The sequence below is a fragment of the Stegodyphus dumicola genome, chromosome 2 (genome assembly GCF_044657685.1).
Source record: "Stegodyphus dumicola isolate Sdum_Otavi_A_Nest chromosome 2, ASM4465768v1".
NCBI classification, from domain to species: domain Eukaryota; kingdom Metazoa; phylum Arthropoda; class Arachnida; order Araneae; family Eresidae; genus Stegodyphus; species Stegodyphus dumicola.
In genome coordinates, this window is record NC_140769.1 from 241,391,947 (window position 1) to 241,414,274 (window position 22,328).

The 22,328-nt window shown below is 32.0% G+C and overlaps 1 protein-coding gene across 3 annotated transcripts in view; it reads left to right on the forward strand.

Moving 5' to 3' along the window:
* Positions 1 to 9,022, forward strand: part of LOC118180123 (carboxy-terminal kinesin 2-like) — a 70,685-nt gene extending 61,663 nt beyond the window's left edge. For all 3 annotated transcript variants that reach the window (XM_085811942.1, XM_085811941.1, XM_085811943.1), the window contains exons 11-13: positions 1,169 to 1,308; positions 4,048 to 4,197; positions 8,796 to 9,022. In XM_085811942.1, coding sequence (XP_085668068.1) covers positions 1,169 to 1,308; positions 4,048 to 4,197; positions 8,796 to 8,840 — 335 coding nt within the window. In that variant the 3' untranslated portion in view covers positions 8,841 to 9,022. The remainder of the gene's footprint in view (positions 1 to 1,168; positions 1,309 to 4,047; positions 4,198 to 8,795) is intronic.
* Positions 9,023 to 22,328: the final 13,306 nt, after the last annotated feature.

Here is a 22,328-nt window from a genome sequence, read left to right on the forward strand (position 1 = left end):
GGCCAGTGAATTTCTTTCTACTACCTTTAGTTGCAAACAGTGCTAATTTCTGTTGCCGCCACAAGCGAACATTGCTCTCAGCTATGTTGAACTCTCTCCCTGCCTTTCTATTGCCATTTTTTTAAGCACAAACAATTACTTTATGTTTGAAAGTAGCGTCATATGACATTCTTCTCTGCTTGCCCTCCATTTCGTGACTACGTACTCTGCAGTTTGTATCCTCTATGCAATAATGTGTCAACGATAAATGTAACGGTAAATGTAGTCGAGAAATACAGTAATCCGTTGTTACGATTTAAATTTGGTTGACGCCATCAGCGAACTGCTGACGTCATCGGCAAACATTGCACTTGAATCTAATGCACACCCCAATTTTGAAAACTACATTTGGCCAAAAACGATGCGCATTAGATTCGCGTAAATACGGTATATAAAACATTGAGTCTGAACACTTAAGATATATTTTCATACTTTTTAAATATACAAACTCACCTATCTAACATTTCCAGAGGGAATAGTGCACAAGGTCTATTCTAATTTTAATTAAGAGTAGCCCAGTGGGCAGTGTGCAAATGTAGTCTATTCAAAAAAATTTATTTTAGTTTATTTTTAAGTGTACTTACACTTACAATTCAATAAACTGTTGTATGTCAGCAATTTAGGACTCTCAGTTATTCATATGCATTTAATGAATATAATATTTTTGATTTAGATCAACATAGAAAGTTGATGCTGAAATAATTTGATGTAAAATGCTTAGTTCAAATTTTCAAAATATTTTTTTTTATCACGCACTTCCATAAAAAATTAGTTCCACACTAATTTCATTTTTAACACATAAAATATAAAACTAAAAAATTAGGAGCAGTCTTGTTGTAGTTTATGCAATTTTCATATATGCAGCAGATATTTATTATTAATTTTTTGTGTTTTCAGAGTAAAACATTAAGTAAGTATCTAAGAATTTATTTTAAATTTACTTAAGGATCAGTGTAATAGATGTTAATTTTTTTTTCTCACATTAATTATGTGGTAAAACTACTTATTTATTGTATCTATTTATCTTTTTATGGGGGTATTTTGCTTTCATCCTAAAGGAATATCATGCAAATCAGTGTTTGAGACAATTTTGTTTATATGCCCTCAATGGATGTAATTTACTTCACAGGAACTTTGAATTTGATCGATTTGGCAGGAAGTGAGAGAGTGAAAGAATCTGGTTCTGCAGGCGAGAGATTAACTGAAGCTAAAGCTATAAATAAATCTTTATCAAATCTTGGAAATGTCATCATGTCCTTATCCCGAAAGGTATTGTTTTTACTTAGATGGGTTTTTTTTTTTTTTTTTTTTTTTTTTATGTGTATATTTTAGTATTATATACATATATATTGAACTTGAGTCTCAATACTTAAAGATATATATTTTCATAGTTTTTAAATATGCAAACTGACCCATTTAACCTTTCCGGAGGGGAATAGTACACAAGTTCTATCTTAATTTTAATGGGTGAGTACCCCAGTGGGCAGTGTGCAAATGGAATCTATTCAAAAAAATTATTTTATTTTTTTAAGTGTACTTACAATTCAATAAACTGTCATACATCAGCAATTTAGGATTCCCAGTTATTCATATGCATTAAATAAATATAATACTTTTGATTTAAATCAACATGAAAAGTGGATGTTGAAATAATTTGATGTAAAATGCTTAGTTCAAATTTTCAAAATAATTTTTATCATGCACTTCCATATAAAATTAATTTTATACTAATTTCATTATTTTGTTTTTAACACATAAAATATTTCCATGAAATGTGGAATGATAAATATTTGTAAAAGAAAGGCCTTCTAATATGACTAAAATGTTAAACACTGTTGTTTCATAATTCCTCCTTCCCTATGTATAATATTAACATGAGTTATTTTCCCTAAAATGTCCATACATATCTTCTGTCAAGCAGATCGTCCTGGATGATGAACTAAAGTGAATTATCCAACAAAAAGAAAATTTGTTTATGCATATACCTGTATAAATAAATTTTAGTTGCTCTTTGTAAATTTTATGTGTAATTTAAAACTAGATCTTAAAAAATATACTAATTTCCAAATTATATTTAATCTTTTTATACATATACATCTGTATATATCTTGGGCATACAGAAAAACAGTAAAATTTTCAGTCAACCTCAACAAACCTTCCAAATAATAATTAGTGGCGGTGATTACTCACATGGCTGAATTTATTTTCCTTTAAAATATCATTTTACATTGTTTACGAAATTGTATTTATTTATTTATTTTTTGAATTTTCTTAACTACTGCTTAAGATTCAAAGATTGAATTTTAAAAAATAAGAGTTTGATTGAAATGGCAGCTACTAATACAGAATTTTTAAACAAACTGCTGACGAATATTGATTTTTTTTTTTTTTTTTCTCCTCATAATCCAGCAGCAAACTGATAGCCACGTATAGGGTAAAAACAAATTTACTTTGATTAGAGAAATTTTGCTTTTAAAATGCTATTTTAATGGCAGTTATTTGGTAGGGAGGGGGAGTACTGACAGGGAGTAATTCACTAGGAGTACTTGCTTATGAAAACAATAGGTTCTACACTGCTCAAGACTGAAATTCAATACCAGTGTGGAAAATAATAGATACAGTACAAAGTTCCAGACGTGAACTCTTTGGCATGTAGAAATAATAAAATTAAAAATATGAAATCATGATTTATGAAATAATGAAGCATTTATGATCAAAATTTACAAAAAAAAATTAATAGTTTGTTTTTACTTTATTAAACATTTCTTTCAAGTTGTTTAAGTTGCTTCATTTTTTGTGCTAATACTTTCTCTTTAATTCTAGAGACAGACATAATTTCTTATTCAGATACAAAATTCCATTGTTGAAGTCCTGTAATTGCCATATCTAGAATTCTGACGAACTTGTCAATCGAAATTTTTTCGTCACTTTGTCTGTAGGGGTATTTTCTGGATCTAGAATCATACTACAGATTTCACCATCCGATAATTGATTGATGACTGAGGAACATTGTCATCACAGTGGAAACTTCTTTTATATCCTCTTCATTTATTATCGCTTTTCCACATTTCTTTTCAAAATGTACTAATTGGAAAATTTCACCTTTGGTTTGCGATATCCGAAAACCTTCAGATTCGCAGCTATCATCATAAAATATAGCTATCGTTTACTATACATATTTGGCTATGTACTATTACGAAATCGGCAACTAAAGACAAGTTGTTCTGCTAAATTTTATCTTACTTCTATCGCGCAGAGACAGTTAAGCCTGAATCGTATTAGTTTAGTTATTTATTATACTTACACATATTTCTTGCACATGCTTAATACTTATCTGAGTCCTGAATAAATAAATTCTAACATATACTTAAGGCTTATTGAGGGCTGGCACTTGATGCAGTCTTTGTGGCTCCTAAATTCATTAATCAATTTTAATGGTGTGACAGAAAGCAGATGGAGTTAAGCTGACCACATGCCCCCTACTGAAACTATGAAATCCCCCCTTCCATCTGAAAACCCCTCCTCTAGACTTAGATTGGTATATGAAGTTTTGTCCTTATAGTAAAATATTTAACAGTTTTTCTTATCTAAGTAATTCTTTATGAAATGCTTTCAAGGATTATAAAAGAAACCTGAATTTTGACCACAAATTCAAACCTTTATATCGACAAGTCTGATTCATAATTTCATTTAATATTGAGTATCTTACCATTATTCATTGAAAGATTTTTAATATGTTTGGTTTCTATACACAACCTAGACACCTTCATTTGTTTAGTACTTGTTCAATGAAATGATGGTTAAGTGGTGCTGAGGCAAAGAAGGCTTCCATCCACAAAAAATTTGGACATCTTAAGAAATCTTCTTTTAAAGCTCATAAAATGCTTTAATTATGGCATGCTAACTACTTTTCCATTGTAGTCTAGCCATTAACTTTTATTCAGTTAGTAAACAGTGAATGTTTGTTTTATTTGTTTTTAAGTAATATTGTATATTTTTGATTTCTAGGATAGTCATATCCCATACAGGGATAGCAAATTAACTCATTTACTGGCCAATTCCTTAGGAGGAAATAGTAAGACGCTTATGTTTGTGAATATCAATCCAGACAGTGAAAATTTGAGTGAAACAATAAATTCTTTAAGATTTGCTACAAAGGTAAGTTATTTCAAAATCTTCATTATATTTTAGATAATTTGTTCTTTACATTATGTCATAAAATAGTCATTGTAAAATTTCTTCAATGTGTTTTGGCTCACCACGTCTTTCCCAGGGTATTTTTTGCTGAGAAGATCTTTTGGATAAACTATCTTTGTCATTGAAATTTCAAAAAGTAGTTCTGAGTGTAATTGTTTAAACTTTCAATTGGCTTAAAAAAGAATAAAACAGAATAACTCAGAACTGAAAATTCAAAGCTGTTTATTAAAGTAGAGCAACAAAGATGGAATTGCACAGACTCAAATAAAAATATTAAATAGTGTTTATTAAAAGAATTGGCCTAATGGGATGTCTAATATGACAGTTTGTCTGTATTTAACTGCATTTTTATTGACAGTTTACTGAAGTTCCTATACTCAGTTATTTAGTGACAGGTTTATATCCAAATGTAGATGTTTTATTCCTTCCACTGAACACCACTTCCTTAATCCAATCAAGGAATCATAAAAGTATTCAAAACCTATTACATCAGTCATATTTATGTTTGTGCAAATAAAGCACTCAACCAGGAGGGGACTTCACCCCTGGAGGAATTTCTTGGTATTGGGGGGAGGTCAATATTTTATTTATCTGTTAAATATTTGCTCTTAACTTACTAATATAGAAAACCACTTAACTACTACTAAAATTCTGGTATTTATCAACATTTTCTGTATTTTTTGTTGCTTAATTTATAAAATACATTAAAAAATAATCTATATCTAAATAAATGTATATATGTATTTTTCAAGTTTGGAAAAGAAGGGGTGAATAATTTAGCAGTGGTGAAAGGGGTGCATAGAACAAAAAAGTTTGAATTTCCATTCATTGAAAATGAAGCCAAAGAAAGCATGCCAATTGCAAAAGCAGTGGGCAGTGAAGGATTTTCAGATATGGGAGAAAGAGAAATGAAAGAATTGCTTAAGAATGGCAATCGTAAAATGGCAAATTAAGAATTGATTAATCTTATAACACTAGCTGACAATGAAAGCAGCAATACTGAAGAAATTAAAGAGCTTCTAACATACACAAGAAGTTAAATGAATTTTTTAAAAAGGCACAGGAACTGTCTGATTTTGTAATGGAGATTGATACAAAAAAGGCACAGGAACTGTCTGATTTTGTAATGGAGATTGATACAAATAAAGGAAAGAAAGAGAACACTTTATGAGAGGTATGAAAAAAAAATTACATTCCTTACTTCTTAAGCAGTAACAGAAATCCTTTCAAATAGCGTTTCTTTCATTTTCTTTTTTTAAATAAATAATATTTAGGTTTGTACAAATTATACATACTTCTTAATCTGAACAATGCCTAACCCTTTTTAGAAATTTAATTTGTGGAACACAGTTTTGCTGTACGCGCTATGTGTTAATGACTTAACCCTGTATTCGGTAAAGGTTTACCGTACTTGTAATGTTATCTAGATGTTTTCCCCCAAAATGATGATAGATGTCTTTCTTAAATTAAGCTACACAAAAACAATTTTGGTGGAGCAGAATCTTATTTGGATAAACAACAGTGAATCAACATAGTCCGAAGCTTCAATTTAAAACATTTTGTGAAACTGCAAGTAATACAATAAACATGGATCAACTTTTCGATGGAATAGTGACTGCAAAAGTTTTTTTTGTCTTCTAACTATGAAATTTGGAAAAATAAAATTTCTGGAGAAAATTGGATACAGCTTTTCAATCATTTAAAAGAAAAAAATATTTTGTTGTTCAATCTTGCTCAAACGGTATAGAATGCATTTTTAACATACTGGGTTAGTTGAAAGAAACAGTGATGTCATATAGTCTGAAGAAGAGATAGAACAGCTGAATTAACTGTAAAAGGTTTAGAAAGCTGCAAATTTAACAATGAACTAAACTGTAGGGAATTTTTATATGCCATTTATTTATCCTAGCAGGTTTTATTCTCCATTTTGGGTGTTTTCTCAAAATTGTCCCAGTTAGAGCAAAAAATGTAATGGTAAGCCTGTAATATTAAATAAACGTTTTTTAAAAATGTTCTTTTGTAAGTTTTGATATTCAAGTTTGTTTTAAGAATCTTAATTATTTGTTTGTTGATGGTTTAAATAACTTTAATTGTTTAATATTTTAAAATAAGTCTAAAACCCAGGAAGAAATCTGGATGAATGAAACATTGTTATTCTTTAAAGTAAATCTGCAAATGAACCAAAGAACATAGTGATGTTTGGTACTTCTTTGCTCATAATTTTTAAAGTTAATAAGGACCAAGTGCATTATGCATCATAAGAGTAATCTCTGTTAGAATCGGCCACAAAGGGCTGAGCTGTAAAGTCATCGAACACTAGTTGTTTGGCTCAGAGCTCAAATCCTGGGAAATGAGCTGGTTGCAGGGCCATTCTCATGGTTTCTCCCATGTGTAATATGTATATGAGCTACACTGGAGAGCCAAAACTTTATAACCACCTACTCAATAATGCATTGTGCAAACTTTGGTCTGCAAAACACTTGCAGCTCATCTTGGCCTGGATGCCACAAGTTCTTGGTAGATGACTGGAGATAGGTTGTACCAAATGTCTAAGCAGCGGTCACACATAGTTGAGATATTCCAACATGTTGGTGTTTAAGCTTTGAGCTGCCGCTCCATGACATCTCGAATGTGCTGTATCAGGTTAAGATCCAGCAAGTTAAGTGACCAGTACATTAATTGGAATTCATCCTTATGCTCCTCGAACCACTCCAACAAAATACAAGCCTTGTGACATGGAACGTTATCCTGCTGGAAGATTCCAGTTGGGAAGACAGATGCCACTTGAGAATACTTGCTGGATGAACTGAATTCAAAAACAAAGAAGAGGTTTCTTATTTCATGACATAATATCAAAGCACAGGCTCATAATATACCATTTTCCTTTCAATTAATGATATATCAGTGAGGATATTTATAAGCAAATTTTTTACAGTAACTGCTGCAGATATGTTGATTGTATTGCTCTGTTATAAAAGATTGAGAACTCATGATAAGTTGATCTAACATATGTCTGTAAGAAAAAAACTAAGTGCAAGTGATTATAAGAAGCTGTTTCTGTTTTCTCAGAAAAAAGCATCACTATCCATCACACACTTTTATTTATTTTGAAATGCACTAGTACTCAAAAAATAAGCAACAAAAAATGAATAAAAGCAAATCTATTTAATAGATTTTAGTGAAGTTTACAAAATAAGTTTTTGGAGACAGAACAGATAAAATATATGTATGTGTAAATTTTGACTAGCTAAATTATAACTATGCTAAAAATACATACATAAATTTTGACATTCAAATTTGGCATTAAGAATATACATGGTGAATACATTTATCAACTAGAATATTTCTAGTTAAAACATTCCCCTGACAACATTTCAATTTAATTTTATTTGACCCTGTTTCAGTTTGATTTTAAAAATATTGCTGATTATTTATTCTTGCAGTAAAGCCTATTCTGGTAGAAGTGCTCGTGAAAGATTGGACACAGTAACTTATAATCTGTCTTTCTAACATCTTCTGTGCATGATCTGTCAGATTCAGATTAATGATCCTAAAAGGAACTGCATATGTAGTTTGCATTCCACATATATCTGAATGAAGCAAACTAGATACCACATAGCTAAAATAAACAGTTCATTTTCGGTGTTGGGTGTGGAATTTCATCACAATATCAATCACTTTATACTAAATTGACAGCAAAAGTATGAAAGCTACTGAAGACATTCGCTTTTATTCTGCCCAGAAAAACAAACCACTTCCTTTACAATGGCCTCTCAATTTTTTTCACTTGTGCCAGGCTCTCTCTCTCTCTCCGTATCAAAACTCTTCAAAAATCTGTTTAATGGTTAAACCATGGCTAGTCAGTAAATAGTACTTATCTGATTCCACTATCAGTGTTCATGGGCACAGTTCTGTTGGATTTGGATATGAGATGGTCACAAGAGGATACAGATAGCAGGTCTTGAACTTGATTGGAGATTGGAATGCATGAAGCCTTTCTGAAGTACCGATGACAGTCTAAGAATGAATTTTGCCTAATTTTAAAATTCAAACTTGATATGTTACTGTTTATTCAGTAAGCTTTATAATTTTTCATTTTTATTGTTTGCATACTAATATATTTGTACTGAAAACTTAATAGCAATTGTGAAATGCTCTTAATTATTGCTATTTTGTTGGAGTTTTGTTTTCTTGACTTACGTTGTTATGAAATATTGTGTTTGAAAAATGATTATTTTGAAAAGTTAAGTGTGACTGCTTTCCTGAAGATTCCAGAAACATTTAATCTCTTTCAAAATGCGGTCTTAAATAGGCCATATCTGTTTTGGATGCAGCTGGTAAAAAGTAATTGTAATAGAGAATTTATTGATCTTTTTTAACCTGTGCTTGTTAATTAATGTGTAAGTGCCTGTACTTGTGATTTTTCATAATGTTTTGACTCAGTGCATATACTATTGATAACAATGCGTAAGTGTTATTGAAATTATACTGAAAATTTTATATTTTAATATGAAAAATGAATTATTCTCTCTCTAAAACTTTCTTTTTTCTCCTTTCAGGTTAACCAATGCAATATTGGGACTGCGCAAAAAAGAGTAAAATAAATTTCAGTTAAATCTTCCGAAGAAAAATTTTAAAGATATGGCATAAAATTTTAACTGACCTTCAATATTTATTTCAAGTGGCTAATATAACTTCAATATAAACTATTAATCTGACATGTAGAGAAGTTACATGTAACTGTACATACTTTGTTTTTATATAATAAATGTATTTGTATTAAATATATGCCAGTGTGTGTTCTATAAAATGACCTTTTATCATTTTAATGCATTTTAGAGCATCAGAATGTTTTTATATGAAAATTTCATGGTAGTGTTTAAGTCTAGATAAATTGTGTTAATTACAATGTTAAATATGTTCAATAAGTCTGACACTCGTACAAAAAATTTATAAAACTGTATATAATTTTTTTAATGCTTAGTGAATAATCCTTGCTATTTTTTTAGTTTGTTTTTTAAATAAATATACAAACCAGATATGTACAATTTCATATTGTTCATAATTTTTTGCTAGAAGAACTTATAAAGTTTGAAACTGTACTTTTCTGTTAGAATCTAGAAAATCTAAATCTCAAGCTCTAATAGTCTTCAATATATTCACTTGGTTTTTTTTCAAAAAATTTCAAACATTACAAGTAACGATTATGTTTTCCTTAAAATACAAGATACATTAGAAGAAAACTCTAAAAATAAAATAAAAAATAATTTTAAGTGTGTTCATACTAGGATTGTGGTTTGTAACAAAACTCATACCATGAATTTAGATATCTTTGGAGGAGGGGGAAGGTAGAGATATCAACCTTTAGATGAAATTTAACAAATAAAATCTTTCTTGAATGTCATACAATCGCTTACTCTACATCTCTCTAGGACTGTATCAGCACCATGTTGCAAGCATTAATGTATAACATGGGTTAATATCAATTAAATCTTTGTGTACATTCTTTTTAAGATTAAAAAAAAATATATTCATTCCAGTCTTCTGAGTAAGACATCAAAACTGACATCTGTATTGCCACTACTGAAAGTAATACATGTAGAAATTGTGTTTTTATAGTCTCAGAAAAGATCTCAAGTTTCATCAGAACATGTGTTTCCCTTTCATAGCACCTGAAATGCAAGTATATAAATATGTGTATGATTCATAGATAGCTACAAGGAATGCTTATTTAACATACTTGTAATTTGACTAAATTCTTCACACAGCATTTCCTTCTGAATAGGTAGTGCAAAGTGGCTACACAATTACATCCTATTTACTGAAATGCATGCGCAAATGCCATCTATCTATACATGTCCACGTATGTGAAAGATTACAGGAGAGCAAGGTCGGTGTTCACATATGTGCACATCAATGTATGACCAGTGAGTGGAGTCATAAAAGTTTATATGTTCAGTTACTCGCATGATGCTAATTGGGAGGAGGATGAAATACTCAAAATATTAGACTTCTGATGTATGGCAACATCTTATGACTTATTAGAAAACAATATATTTAGAGCTTTTATTAAAAATAAAACACATTTGACAGTTTTATCAAAATAACTTGGATAACCAGGAAATATAAAAAAAAAAAGGGTAGTCTCACATTCAATGTAATAAGACTTTTCTATAATCATAATTTATGATACACAGCAGAAAATAGACTTTATATGCAAGGGAAGTATACCAACCTAAAATTATATAAAACCCAACCTTCCAATAGTTTTAATTTAAATATTTATTTACATCCCTTCTTTACCTTATAACACAGCAGTCTTAAAATGTATCCAAAAATTTCAAAGCATGTTTGAATGTGCTAACAATATAAAGTCATTCACTTTCTAAATTCAATCACTTCCATTCATTCTCATTTATAAAGCCAAGGATAATTCCAAAATGCCAAACATGTACATAAAAAAAAAAGATAAATGAAGTACTAGTAATTAAATGCTTTATATAACAAATTCAAAGTGCCTACATGTATATTTATGATGTGTTTTCCTCTAGAAGAGAGGCAGTGTTTACAAGGAGCATATGTATTTTTCCCCATTTATGACAGGGTTCATGCAGTCCTTAATTTTAATCATCTGAAATTTCTGTGTGTTTTTATGATTGCCATTTTGAGTGTGAATTAGCATTTTAAAGGAATATTTTTGGTGATTAACTGACAAATATAATTATTTTTTGAATGGGTTTGTGGGTTATAATTGGTTCCTATTTCTAGTATAAATAGTGGGATACTCCAGTTTTGGGGCTACAAGTGAAGAAGCATTTCAAAATTATTTCATTTTTTCTAATGAAGAACTCTTAAACAACTTTTCATTTTTGAGGATATGAATTGTTTTATTAAACGGTCCTAAATTTGGTGACTTATCAAAGTTTTGAAGATTTTAAGATTAGTTTTTATATTTTCAAGATTTTAAGATTTATTCAAAAATTTTAGAATTCTGACATCTGGGAATTTTTTTATGACTCTTTTTAAAACATTATATAGCATTGATAAATTTCATTAAAGCAATGCTAATATATTGAAATTATAAATAAGAAATAACATTGCAATAAAGCATTTTTATTTTTCACTCTCATATTATTAAGTGGCATTACTTTCCATTTTGGCGACTTATTATACAATATTTTGAAACTGAAAAATAATAATAATAATAATAATAATTACCATAAAGCACAATTTATGAAACAATTCTTAGCAAAAGCAAAATAGCTACATAATTAATTAAAAATGCCTTCTTTTTAATTTTTTTCATGGTAAGAGTTTTTCCCATGAATATTCAGAATTCTCAGAATATGCATCAGTTTTTTCCCATATGCCCTCCCCAAAATATTTCTGGCTTTTAGCTATTACAGAATTGGTAGGGGTAATTTTTCTTTAGGATTTTAAAATGCAAATTTGGAAAGTTTAGAAGGATTTGAAGTCCCATGATTCTAAAAGATTCCAGAAAAGTGTGACGAAGTGAAAAATATCTTCAGGATATTAGCATGTGATGGGTGTATTTTATAGAAAGTTTGCTGCGAATTTCTTACTTTTAGGAGAATTTTTGGAAGAACAATAAAAACATAATATTTGAATGATTTACTTCTAATACTAGAAGTCTTTTTCTTAACATGTTTATCTTTTCTTTATTTGTTTCTACTTTCCACTAGAGACAAGCATGAAAAATATCAAAAATGCTTCTAATCTTATCACATGGGCAGACATTTATAGAAAGGAATTTTTCTATTAATAAAGAAACTGGAAACTGACAATTTTGAAGATTCATCTTATATGTCTCAGTACATCATAAAGGGGCTGGCGCTGGGCATTTTCCCAATTGATGCAATTTCTTTGGATCCTAAATTCTGCTGCCTAGTGCCTTCTTAAATTCTACTCCCAGTGCCAGTCCTTAATTGTAAAAGTTTTGCCATTTCTAGATTTTGTACTGTATTTATGTCACTAAATATTAAAAAACTGCCGGCTCTTAGCATATTATTATTTTACCGATCCCCCTAGCCGGCCATATGATCAGAAAATGGGACTGGTGAGAAAAACATATAAAGTCCAAAATTGCAGTGTCGAATTCCAACTCTATCTTTATTCCTATTTATAATCTTCATTATTGTCTCTGCAAAATCTTTCAAATTTGAATAGTTCCTTTAAAAATCTTTCTTAAAATTCTTTCCATATCTCTCTCTTGCACTCTGGGTAAGCGTACATTCATTGGTGAAGTGCCTGGAATCCCCAAACTTATAACAAATTAAGCATTTATCATTATTCTGTAGATGAAACTGTTTAAAATAAGCTGGGAAATGCCCATGATTAGTCAGTACCTGATTTATATCAACATTATTTATGATATTCATCTTCTTGTTTAACTTTATATTTTTCATTAACTCTTTTTTTCTGATTAGACGACTCCCAGTAAAAATTCCATTCTGTATAAATCAAGTTTTCCATTTCAGCAATGGTGTTTTTTCTTGGATATCAAAATTATCGGTCCCATCCCCAAGTGCCGCCATTTTAGCAAGGGTGTCCGCTCTCTCATTTCTGACAATTCCATTGTGTGCTTTCACCTAGTGTAATTTAATAATATGTTTTCTTTCAGCCTTTTTAAACAAGCCTTTTATTTCATTAATTAGTCAATTTTTACGATCTGGTTGGGTGAGTCCCTGAAGTGCAGAATATAGCATCAGTATAAATATTTATAAAATATCAAACTGTTAATTTTTTTATTAATGCAGTTCAAAGTCTCTGTCAATGCGTATAGTTCTGCTTGATAAACCAAATTCATTGGTTTAAGTTTTATTCTCACATTTTCTATCTCCACTCCATGAAAATAAATTATCACAGCACTATCCATTCCCACATCAATTCCAGAACCATCTGTAAAAATGTCTATTTCGCCACCAGAAAGAAACTCAAGATCATAAAATAATCCAAATCGTGTCATTGGGTAAATAATATCCTCATTTTCTTGTTGAAAGGACTTAATTGTGAGTAATTTTTTCCAATTTCAGTATCTGTAATAATTTTATTAGCAAATAGAAACTTTTTGTAGTATAATTTGTATAAAATCGAGAGGGGCGGAATACCCACAAGGATGCAGGCAGCTTCAGTCGAAATTGTTCTGAAGGCTCTTATAATGGCAAGCATCCAGCCTCTCTGCAGGGTGTCCAATTTCATTCTAATCCTAAGTAACCCCTCTGCTCAGTAGCCCCAAGCTCCGACTCCATATAATATTTTAGGGATGATCACATTTCTAAATATCTCTCTCAGGGTGGAACGCTTTCTATTCAAAGTATCAGCACTAAAGTTATAACATTTTATAATGTTATCTGTGATTCTATGTATATGCTGAAAATGTTCTGCAGAACTTAATTTGCTATCAATAATAATTCCTAGATATTTCATATTTTCATCAAATTTGATACGATTACCCTTAAATTTCAATTGTGGGGGGTCTAATCTTTCTTGCACCCCGAGGGGGGGGAAGTCCACAAATGTTTTCATTATTAAAATCATTTTCTCCATTTTTTCAAGAGGGCATAACAGACGATCTCATAATTTGAAATATTGACTTTCTGCAGTAGGTCATTGTCCATATTACCAAAAATAAAAAAAAATAAAAATAATTAGTAGCTTTTTTTCTATACATTCTAAATGCATTTAGGGTTTTAGAATAAGAAATCTTTAATTAAATAAAAAAATTCTAAAGTGAAGGCGAAACATGTTAAAGAAAGAAGAATACACGGAGAGAAAGAAAATTATTTTTCAAAGATATGTACAGTTATTTTTATGTAAATTAACCAGTTTTCTAAGCCTTTACTATAACTTCCCCTTTTCATTTCCTCACAAGAATGCAAATCATTTAGTTAGTTTTTAAAATGAGGTTTTTGGACTATAAGACAGTGTGTTTCTAGCCTCCACTTGCACACTGCATTAGTTCTTGCCAGCTCTGATAATTTGTAATTATTCATTTTTACGTTATAGCTGCCGATATTTTAATTTGTTACAACAATGGCATTACTGTGAAAGCTTAGATTAAAATTAAATTTTGTAGTCTTGGACTACGAACCCACATTTTTAGTTTGAATTTTACTGTTCCTGTTTAATTACATCACGAGCTGTAGTTGATTTTGTTAACATAAAAACATGCCTTTATATTCTACATTCTTTTTAATAAGAGGTTTATTTAAACCTTTATCTGATGTGTAGCGTGTATATGAGCCAGTTTCCTTTAGAAAGTTCTTCCTGAAGGTATCTCACCCCTTAGGCAGATAGCCCTTGAAACTTTGCCATGATCACATAAACCAAACCAAACTAAACCTTTATCTCACTTTGTAGTTACTTTCAGACACAGTGATAATTTGCTTCATGTCTTTCAGGAATTTTTAACTATTTACCTTATATTAGATCAAGTAAAACCTTGTAGGTACATTGTCGAGAAATTGCCAAGCTAAGAGATGAAGTACATAGTAACTGGTGGGAATACTAATTTGTGTATTGAAACAAATTCTAATTGTTAGGAAAGATGCTTAACCATTTGAGTCCCAAGCAGTGTGATCGCTCTGTTGAGATTTTATGTCGAGAAAACCCAGTATATTTCGAACATTGTGGACAACTGACAGTGCACTTGATTTAAATCAGGTGCACATTGATGTAAAATAAACAAAGCGCTATCACGCCATTTGGTCTTTTCGTACTTATTTAGAGAAAGTGCGGTTGCGCTGTTTGAGATTCTTCGATAGTGTTTTTTCAGTAGCCCCTAGAACTCAAATGGTTAAAGAGAGGGTGATTGGTGTAAATTAGCTAAATGTCTGGGAAGGAGTCAAATTAAAAAGACGCATATGTATTTTGTTGTGTGTTGTTACTACAAAGCATTTCTAGTATTGTTTAAGAATCAATACCATAAATTACATATATTTTAAATTGTGAAATGTGTTAGTTATTTTAGTAGTGCTTTTTTAACAAATATTTTTAAACAATAAGTATAATTTAATAGTGGCCATATAAATTTATGATGACTAACGGGTATTGAACTACCTAATTTAATTATTTGTAACCAACTGCTCATCCTTAAAAGTTATCTCTGCATATTAAAGTGAGCTATTACCGTTCATTAATCCTTATTGTGGTCACAAGATAAAGCACAAAAATATAAAATTAATGAAAAACTTATTTTTTTCCATCTAATAAGACTTAAAATCATACAAAACAACTTATCACCTTTGGTGCTTTAGTGGCTTATTGGAACCTTAAAATATATTAACTGGGTTAAAACCCGAGGAGTTCTACACAAAGCTACGACACTAATTGCGTTAGACAGACCACAACTAATTTTCAAAACTCACCAACGGTGCTTACATCAGGCTTTCATGTTTGTTCTGATCAGCAGGTCTTTCTGTAGGCAAGCAGCAGCCAGTCTTCTGTTACAAATCATGCTGATTATGATTTTGCTTATCATTAAAATGTATGCCGTTTGACATAAAATCTACCTGCTATTTACTAAACCTCTAGAATGAGCAAGTTCCAAATGAGACATAAAAGAAAAATCAGCAGAAAGCTAACTGTTTGTAAGATGTAAATAAAATGTCACTAATCTCCTTTCAAATGTGTCCAGATTATTAGAAGTGTAAAATATTTAATGCTACTTGATGAATATAAAGTTGATTTTATTCTCAAATTTGTTTTATAGTTATGTTTATTAAATTATGTTTAATAATAATGCATTCTACTTATTGATCTATTTTATTCTTAGGATGAGATTACAAAAATAAAGTTAAGGCATAGATAATATCTTTAATTGAATTTATTCAGTTCCCATTTGCTGATAGGTCCTTAATTTGTTTCTATTAATGGTCCTTAAAAGTACTTAATTTCCATGTGCAGAAATGTGTACTAACCCTGTATGAGGGTCAATCTCATTTTCGGAATGAAAACAATTTCCGCTTAATTTTGTTTTTAAGTTCAAAAATAGCCAAAACTCGCACATACCTAGATCCGGAGAACAGGTTAGATGTTCTATCATTTTGATGTGTTTTTGTTCAGAAAACTCAACTGTCAGTCTTGCTGAATGAGAAGATGCATTGACATGGTGGAGCATAAGTCCTCTAACATTCACTTCTTGAAGAATTACTGAAAGACAGTTGTGTATCAGTTAGCTATGACTGTCTTCTGTCTTTCCAGCTTGATAGCTTTGATTAGTTCTGTGTTTCTGAAGAAAATAGCATACAATACCTTTTTTCATGGCATGCTGTCTTTTCACCATTGTGGGGGTGGGATCATCTTCATACACCCATACTTTACTTTCTTGATATGTTGGAGCATCAAAAAATAGTATGTAGGTTTCATCACCAATTAGGATTTTAGAAATAATGCCATGGCCACGATCTTTAAGAAATTTAATGGTTTCTTTACTGATTCTGACATGCTCCTCTTTTTGGTGCTCAGTTAAATTATAGGGAACCCAAAGGTAAACTAGTTTTTTTATATGCAATTCTTCATGCTTCATAATTTTATGTATGGCAGTGGATCCAATGTTATCATTTGGCAATTATCATCAAGTAACATATCATCTATATGGTAGACACATTATCAGGGATTACTGTTGACAATGGCCTTCCTGTGTGCTCATCCTGAAAAGAGTTGCAACCTCTGTGAAATTCTGTAAACGATAGCATGAGATGGACCTTTATTTCCAAATATTAATTGTAGAGGTTGAACACATTCTTCTTGATTTAATCCCACTTTAAAAATCATACCACAATAATGATCTCGCATCAACTCCATTTTTTCTTTTGCCTTAACTTTATTCTATACCAAACTACTTGTGTTGGCCAATAAAAAATCATCTGCTACCGTTAATTTTTTTTCTGCCACTCATCGCTTGTGCATATTTGAAGGTTTCAGAGTGACCTCTGTACTTAGCAATTACAGTAAAACCCCAACTATCCAGCATTCAACTAACTGAAATATTTTTTTTTTTTAAATTAAGCAAATAAGACTTGTACATAAAGCATAAACAGGACTGTGGCTCAGAACAAAAACTGTTGCTTTTTCCATTAACAGAAAGTGATAAAAATTCGGGATCTTATCTAAACGGACAGCACGCAGTAAGGCATTTTCAAAATTGCAGATTCCAACCACCAAGAAAATTGTGTTTATAGGTTCCCAATATGGGACTTTATATAAAAATGAATTAAAAACGGCAACACAATGTGAAAAATTGTGAATAGCGATTTAAGTTTATTATAGGCTGTATCCATAACATGCAGCTGTTGATTATCTAACTGAATAAACAGTGATTATATCTTTCAAATTTCTGCCAGAATGATTGCAAGTTCGGTATGATTTATGCCAGTTTTCATGGTCAGTGGGATTTTATAATCGTATAAGATGTTTTACTCTCTTATATTTCAATAGTTTTATAAAAATATGTTGGTTTTATGTCTGAAATAGATACAGTAAAAAGTCGTTAATTCGGAAACCCATAATCCAGAATGATCTATAATCCAGACATCAAAGCTACAAACTTTCTGCGCATGCGCGTAATACTTTTATGGCTGCACATATGGGTGTGCGCATGCGCAAAATACGTTTACGCATGCGCGTTTCATGTATAACAAAGCTAAAATTATCTAAATATCTATTTCAGTTAATGTATAAGCTAAAATTATCTAATTATCTATTTCAGTTAATGTTGCAGATTGCGTTGTTCCTTAATCTTCGAATTGGATCCGGTTTATTATTTTTTGCAGACTGTTAGAGCAATTTTATAAAAGTAAGCTTGAACTTTCGATTATGTCAAATAGAATTTCCGATGCTGGAGCTCCCAAAGGATCTACAAAACGAAAGTATATTTCGATGTCCATCAAACAAAAAGTGGAATTGCTGCAAAAAATGGATAAAGGCATATCTTTTGTTTCTCTAACCATTCTGAAATCTGTTTATCAATTTCACAGGGTGGGGGGGGGAAACGCCACGACGCGCAATGAATTGGAAGTTGATCTGTCAGCACTATCCTTATCTTCAGGGCAGATGTTTTTATTTTATTTGGCTTATAATTCCTTACTAAATGTAGTATTTTATCTCGATGTACTTCATCTTTGATATGATTTAAATCAAATTCCTCATCATTATAATTCGCTTCCGATAGTGAAGAAAGTGACACAGAGGTTATTGAAAACGAAAAAATTTCGATTGACAAATTAGTCGGTATTCTCGACACAGCAATTATAGGACTTGAACAGCGGAACTTTGTAACTAAACAAGAAATTGTGTCTGTTTATAGAATTAAAAACATAAAACGAAGCAACTTAAACAACTTACATTGAAAGAAATGTTTAATGAAGTAAACAAATAAATATTAAGCTTTTTTTTTTTTTTTTTTTTTTTTTAAACAATATTTCCATTAGAATTTTTCCATATAACAAATTCAACTTAATGAAAATACTTCATTTTTGTCACAAAGATATAAAATACATACTAAAATGTTTTAAAATGACTGTTAGCAGAACAAAGTTTAGGGGTAAACTCATAGTTTTGGAGGATGCAGTTTGTTTTCTGATTCTTCTGTGCTTAATTACATTTCCGATTGAATTTTTCCATTTTCTTTCTAAGTATTTCATCTCAATGAAAATGGACCTTTGAAATAAGGACAAAAAGATGTTTAACAATGCTTATTAACTGAAACTGCAGCAATCAAAACTTTTACTGAAATAGCAGGTTTGGTTGGGTTTATTTGATTATGTGAAAGCAAGCAAAGGATATATGCGCAAGGGAAAGGATGACTCTCTAAGGGAAGATTCGATTGCATGTTATATATGTAAAAGCATAGAAACGTCCACGCAGCCAGCCTATTTGCCTGGAATCGAACTCAGGTTGAACTTCCAGTTCTCAACGATTTAACTGCTCAGCCAATGGTGGGCTCACTGAAATAGCAGAACAAATATGTACAGAAATTTGCTTTTACAGAATAAATATATTTATGTAACTCTTCAATAAGCTTTAGTGCAAATTAGAAGAATTCTGAACAAAAATGCAGTGACAGTAGCAAATTGGTGAAACAAACATGTACGAAAATGCGAAATCACTAAAAAAAATAGATTCTATGCACATTTGTAGACATATTCACGAATGAAATATATGTAGAGTCATTAGGTGATATCGATGCAGGAACGTGAAAAGTGTGCAATGTCCTTGCCAGGATTCGAACTCCAAACTTCCTAAATATATACTGAGTGTGCTTCCAGTTACATCGCGAAGGCGTAAGAAAAAGAACGAGAAAATAACTTATATGCTCCTCCTTTTGAAGGGATGAGGGTATCCAATCACAAAATCTTGGTGTGTTGATGAATTATCGTCCACCACCTTTGAGTTTGAGCACAACTTGTACTATCTTTTCGAATTTTTTGATGCCAGGAAACTGAAATCCACAATGCCCTTACCTGGATTCGAACTCTGGACTTTCCAAATACGCTTCAAGCATGTTTCCAGTTACATCATGAAGGCATGCGGAAGGAAGGAAGAAAATATATTATAAAGTATAAAATATGAACAAAATTATTAAACTTAATTGGAATCAATTGTCAAGAGACCTTTAAATTCATTAATTTAAATTAAACTCATCCCCACTTCAAAGATATACTGTGCATCATTTTGTGTTACTCTGCCGCAAGTCATGTCACTCTTTCCCTGCAATCTCTCTATGTTGCGACATCTTTAGTCAAATCTCTGCTCAGGGTTAACGCAATGACTTTCTAGTTATAGAAAGTGAGTACGCATTGCTTTTTCTCGATTGCTGCCACCTGAATAAGCCATGTCTCTTGCTTCACCTTCTTCCTCATTGTCTAAAATGTAAACTAGGCATATCAAAATTGTGGAGGTGTTTAGTACCCCTAGTGTTGTACCATTTTTAAGTACAAATGTATTTCTGAATAATTGTTCTGAAAAATAAAAGTATTTTAACCATCAAGCCATTTGCGATTTTTCGCTCTAAGCGTCACTTGTGCAACAGTTTTCTCGACCATGACTCAAGTATGAATTGGTTTTTATCTTTCCCCCCAAAACCACATCATCACAGAACAATGTTTTTTACAATCCCCCAAAACTCCAACATCATATAAAATAATTAATCAACTTTAAAAGAAATTAAAATATAGAATAATAAGTTCCCTTATCTCTGAATTCGCAATTATGGAATCTTTTTTTAAAAATATGAAATTCATAATGTAAACATTAAAATAGTTCAAAGTAAATTAAATTATGGAACATATTTTATTACAAAAGTAATTGCAAATATATATCTTAACACATAAAACTGTATTGGGCGAAGACTATCAAATAGTTACCACGAAATTTTTAGAATGGTGATGATTATCTTCAGAATATAAACTAGCGATCTTTATTGTCATAACTGTCATTAAAGTACCTAAATCACCTTACATGTACACTCACGTTTGTGAAAATTGCAACACCAAGAAGGAATCGTCATAATTGAATGCAATTTAATACACAGTTGAGTGGTAGTGGTACAAATAAATGATTAAATGTTCAAAGCAAACAAACAAGAACAAGAGATCAGAATCAGTATTTTGTGTGGCCACCAAGCGCCGCAATAAGTGCTGCTACACGACGTGGCATGGAGTCAAACAAAGTTTGAATGTCTGACTGAGGAAGAGCATTCCATACCGTTTGTACGCGTACCCAAAGTTCGTCTGCAGACGCAAGAGGACGAGGATCACGAGCAAGACGCCGACCAATGACATCCCACACATGTTCAATTGGCGACATATCCGGGGAACACGCAGGCCAAGGAAGAAGCTGTACCTGCTGCGCTGCAAAGAAGGATTTAACAATCCGAGCAGTATGAGGGCGGGCATTGTCCTGTTGAAATACAGCGCCTGGCAAGCTTTGAAGGAAGGGAACAGCTTCGGGCTGTAGAACTTCACGGATAGACCGGTTGCTGTTCAGATTGCCCACAATTCGTAGCAACTGAGATCGTCTATGATATGCTATGGCGCCCCAGACCATAACTCCGGGTGTTCGTCCACTGTGGCGTTCGATAATGCACTCCGGAAGGTGGCGTTCACCGGCATAGCGTCTGACACGAATGCGGCCATCATGGTACCACAAATTAAAGCGGGATTCGTCAGAAAACACGACATGCTGCCAATCAGCACGCCAGTCTCTATGCTGATTGGCCCATTGTAGCCGCAGGCGGCGATGGTCGTGCGTTAGGGGGATCCTGTATAAAGGAGTCCGTGCGCGCAGTCCACACTGCAGCAGACGTCTACGAATTGATGAAGCACACAATGAAACACCTGTAGCTATTGACCACAGTGCTGCCAATTGTCTAGAGGAAGCTGTACGGTCCGTCCGCGCCATGCGGACCAGGTGTCTATCATCGCGAGCTGACGTCACATTTCGGGGTCCACTCCCGGATTTCCGAGTTGTCCGACACTCGTCCGTCCACTGCTTCCAAACGCGCATCACTGTGCTGCTGTTACGCTGCACACGATAGGCTACTGCACGATACGACAATCCAGCTTCACGAAGGCCGATGATTCTCCCTCGTTCAAACTCTGTAAGTTGTTCAAATCTCGCTCTCTTTCGTCGACGAGGCATAAGTACAGATTGAGTTAACGTTTACCACTAGCAGATAACCACCGATAACCATACACGCCTCGCTACAGCCGTCTATTTATTCGGATCCATCAGCCGTTCAGAGGGCGCTGCTCAGCATATGCATGCGCTACGGATTTGCAATTCTAATCATTTGCATATCATGCGCTACTTTGCATTTCCTGAAAATTTCAGCTCACTCGCGTAAGTCCTTCATGGTGTTGCAATTTTCACAAACGTGAGTGTATTTAAAGATCAACCGCATGCTTTTCCTTCTAAATTTTACGTAATATTATATACGGAGTTCCGATATTCAAGCTGGTAACGAATAATGCGTTCTTATAATTTTAGACTAGAATTTTCTTCTATTCCTTTGGTTTTTCTACCATAAACTGCATTCTTTATATACTCAGCTATCTGCCATTTTTTTAACC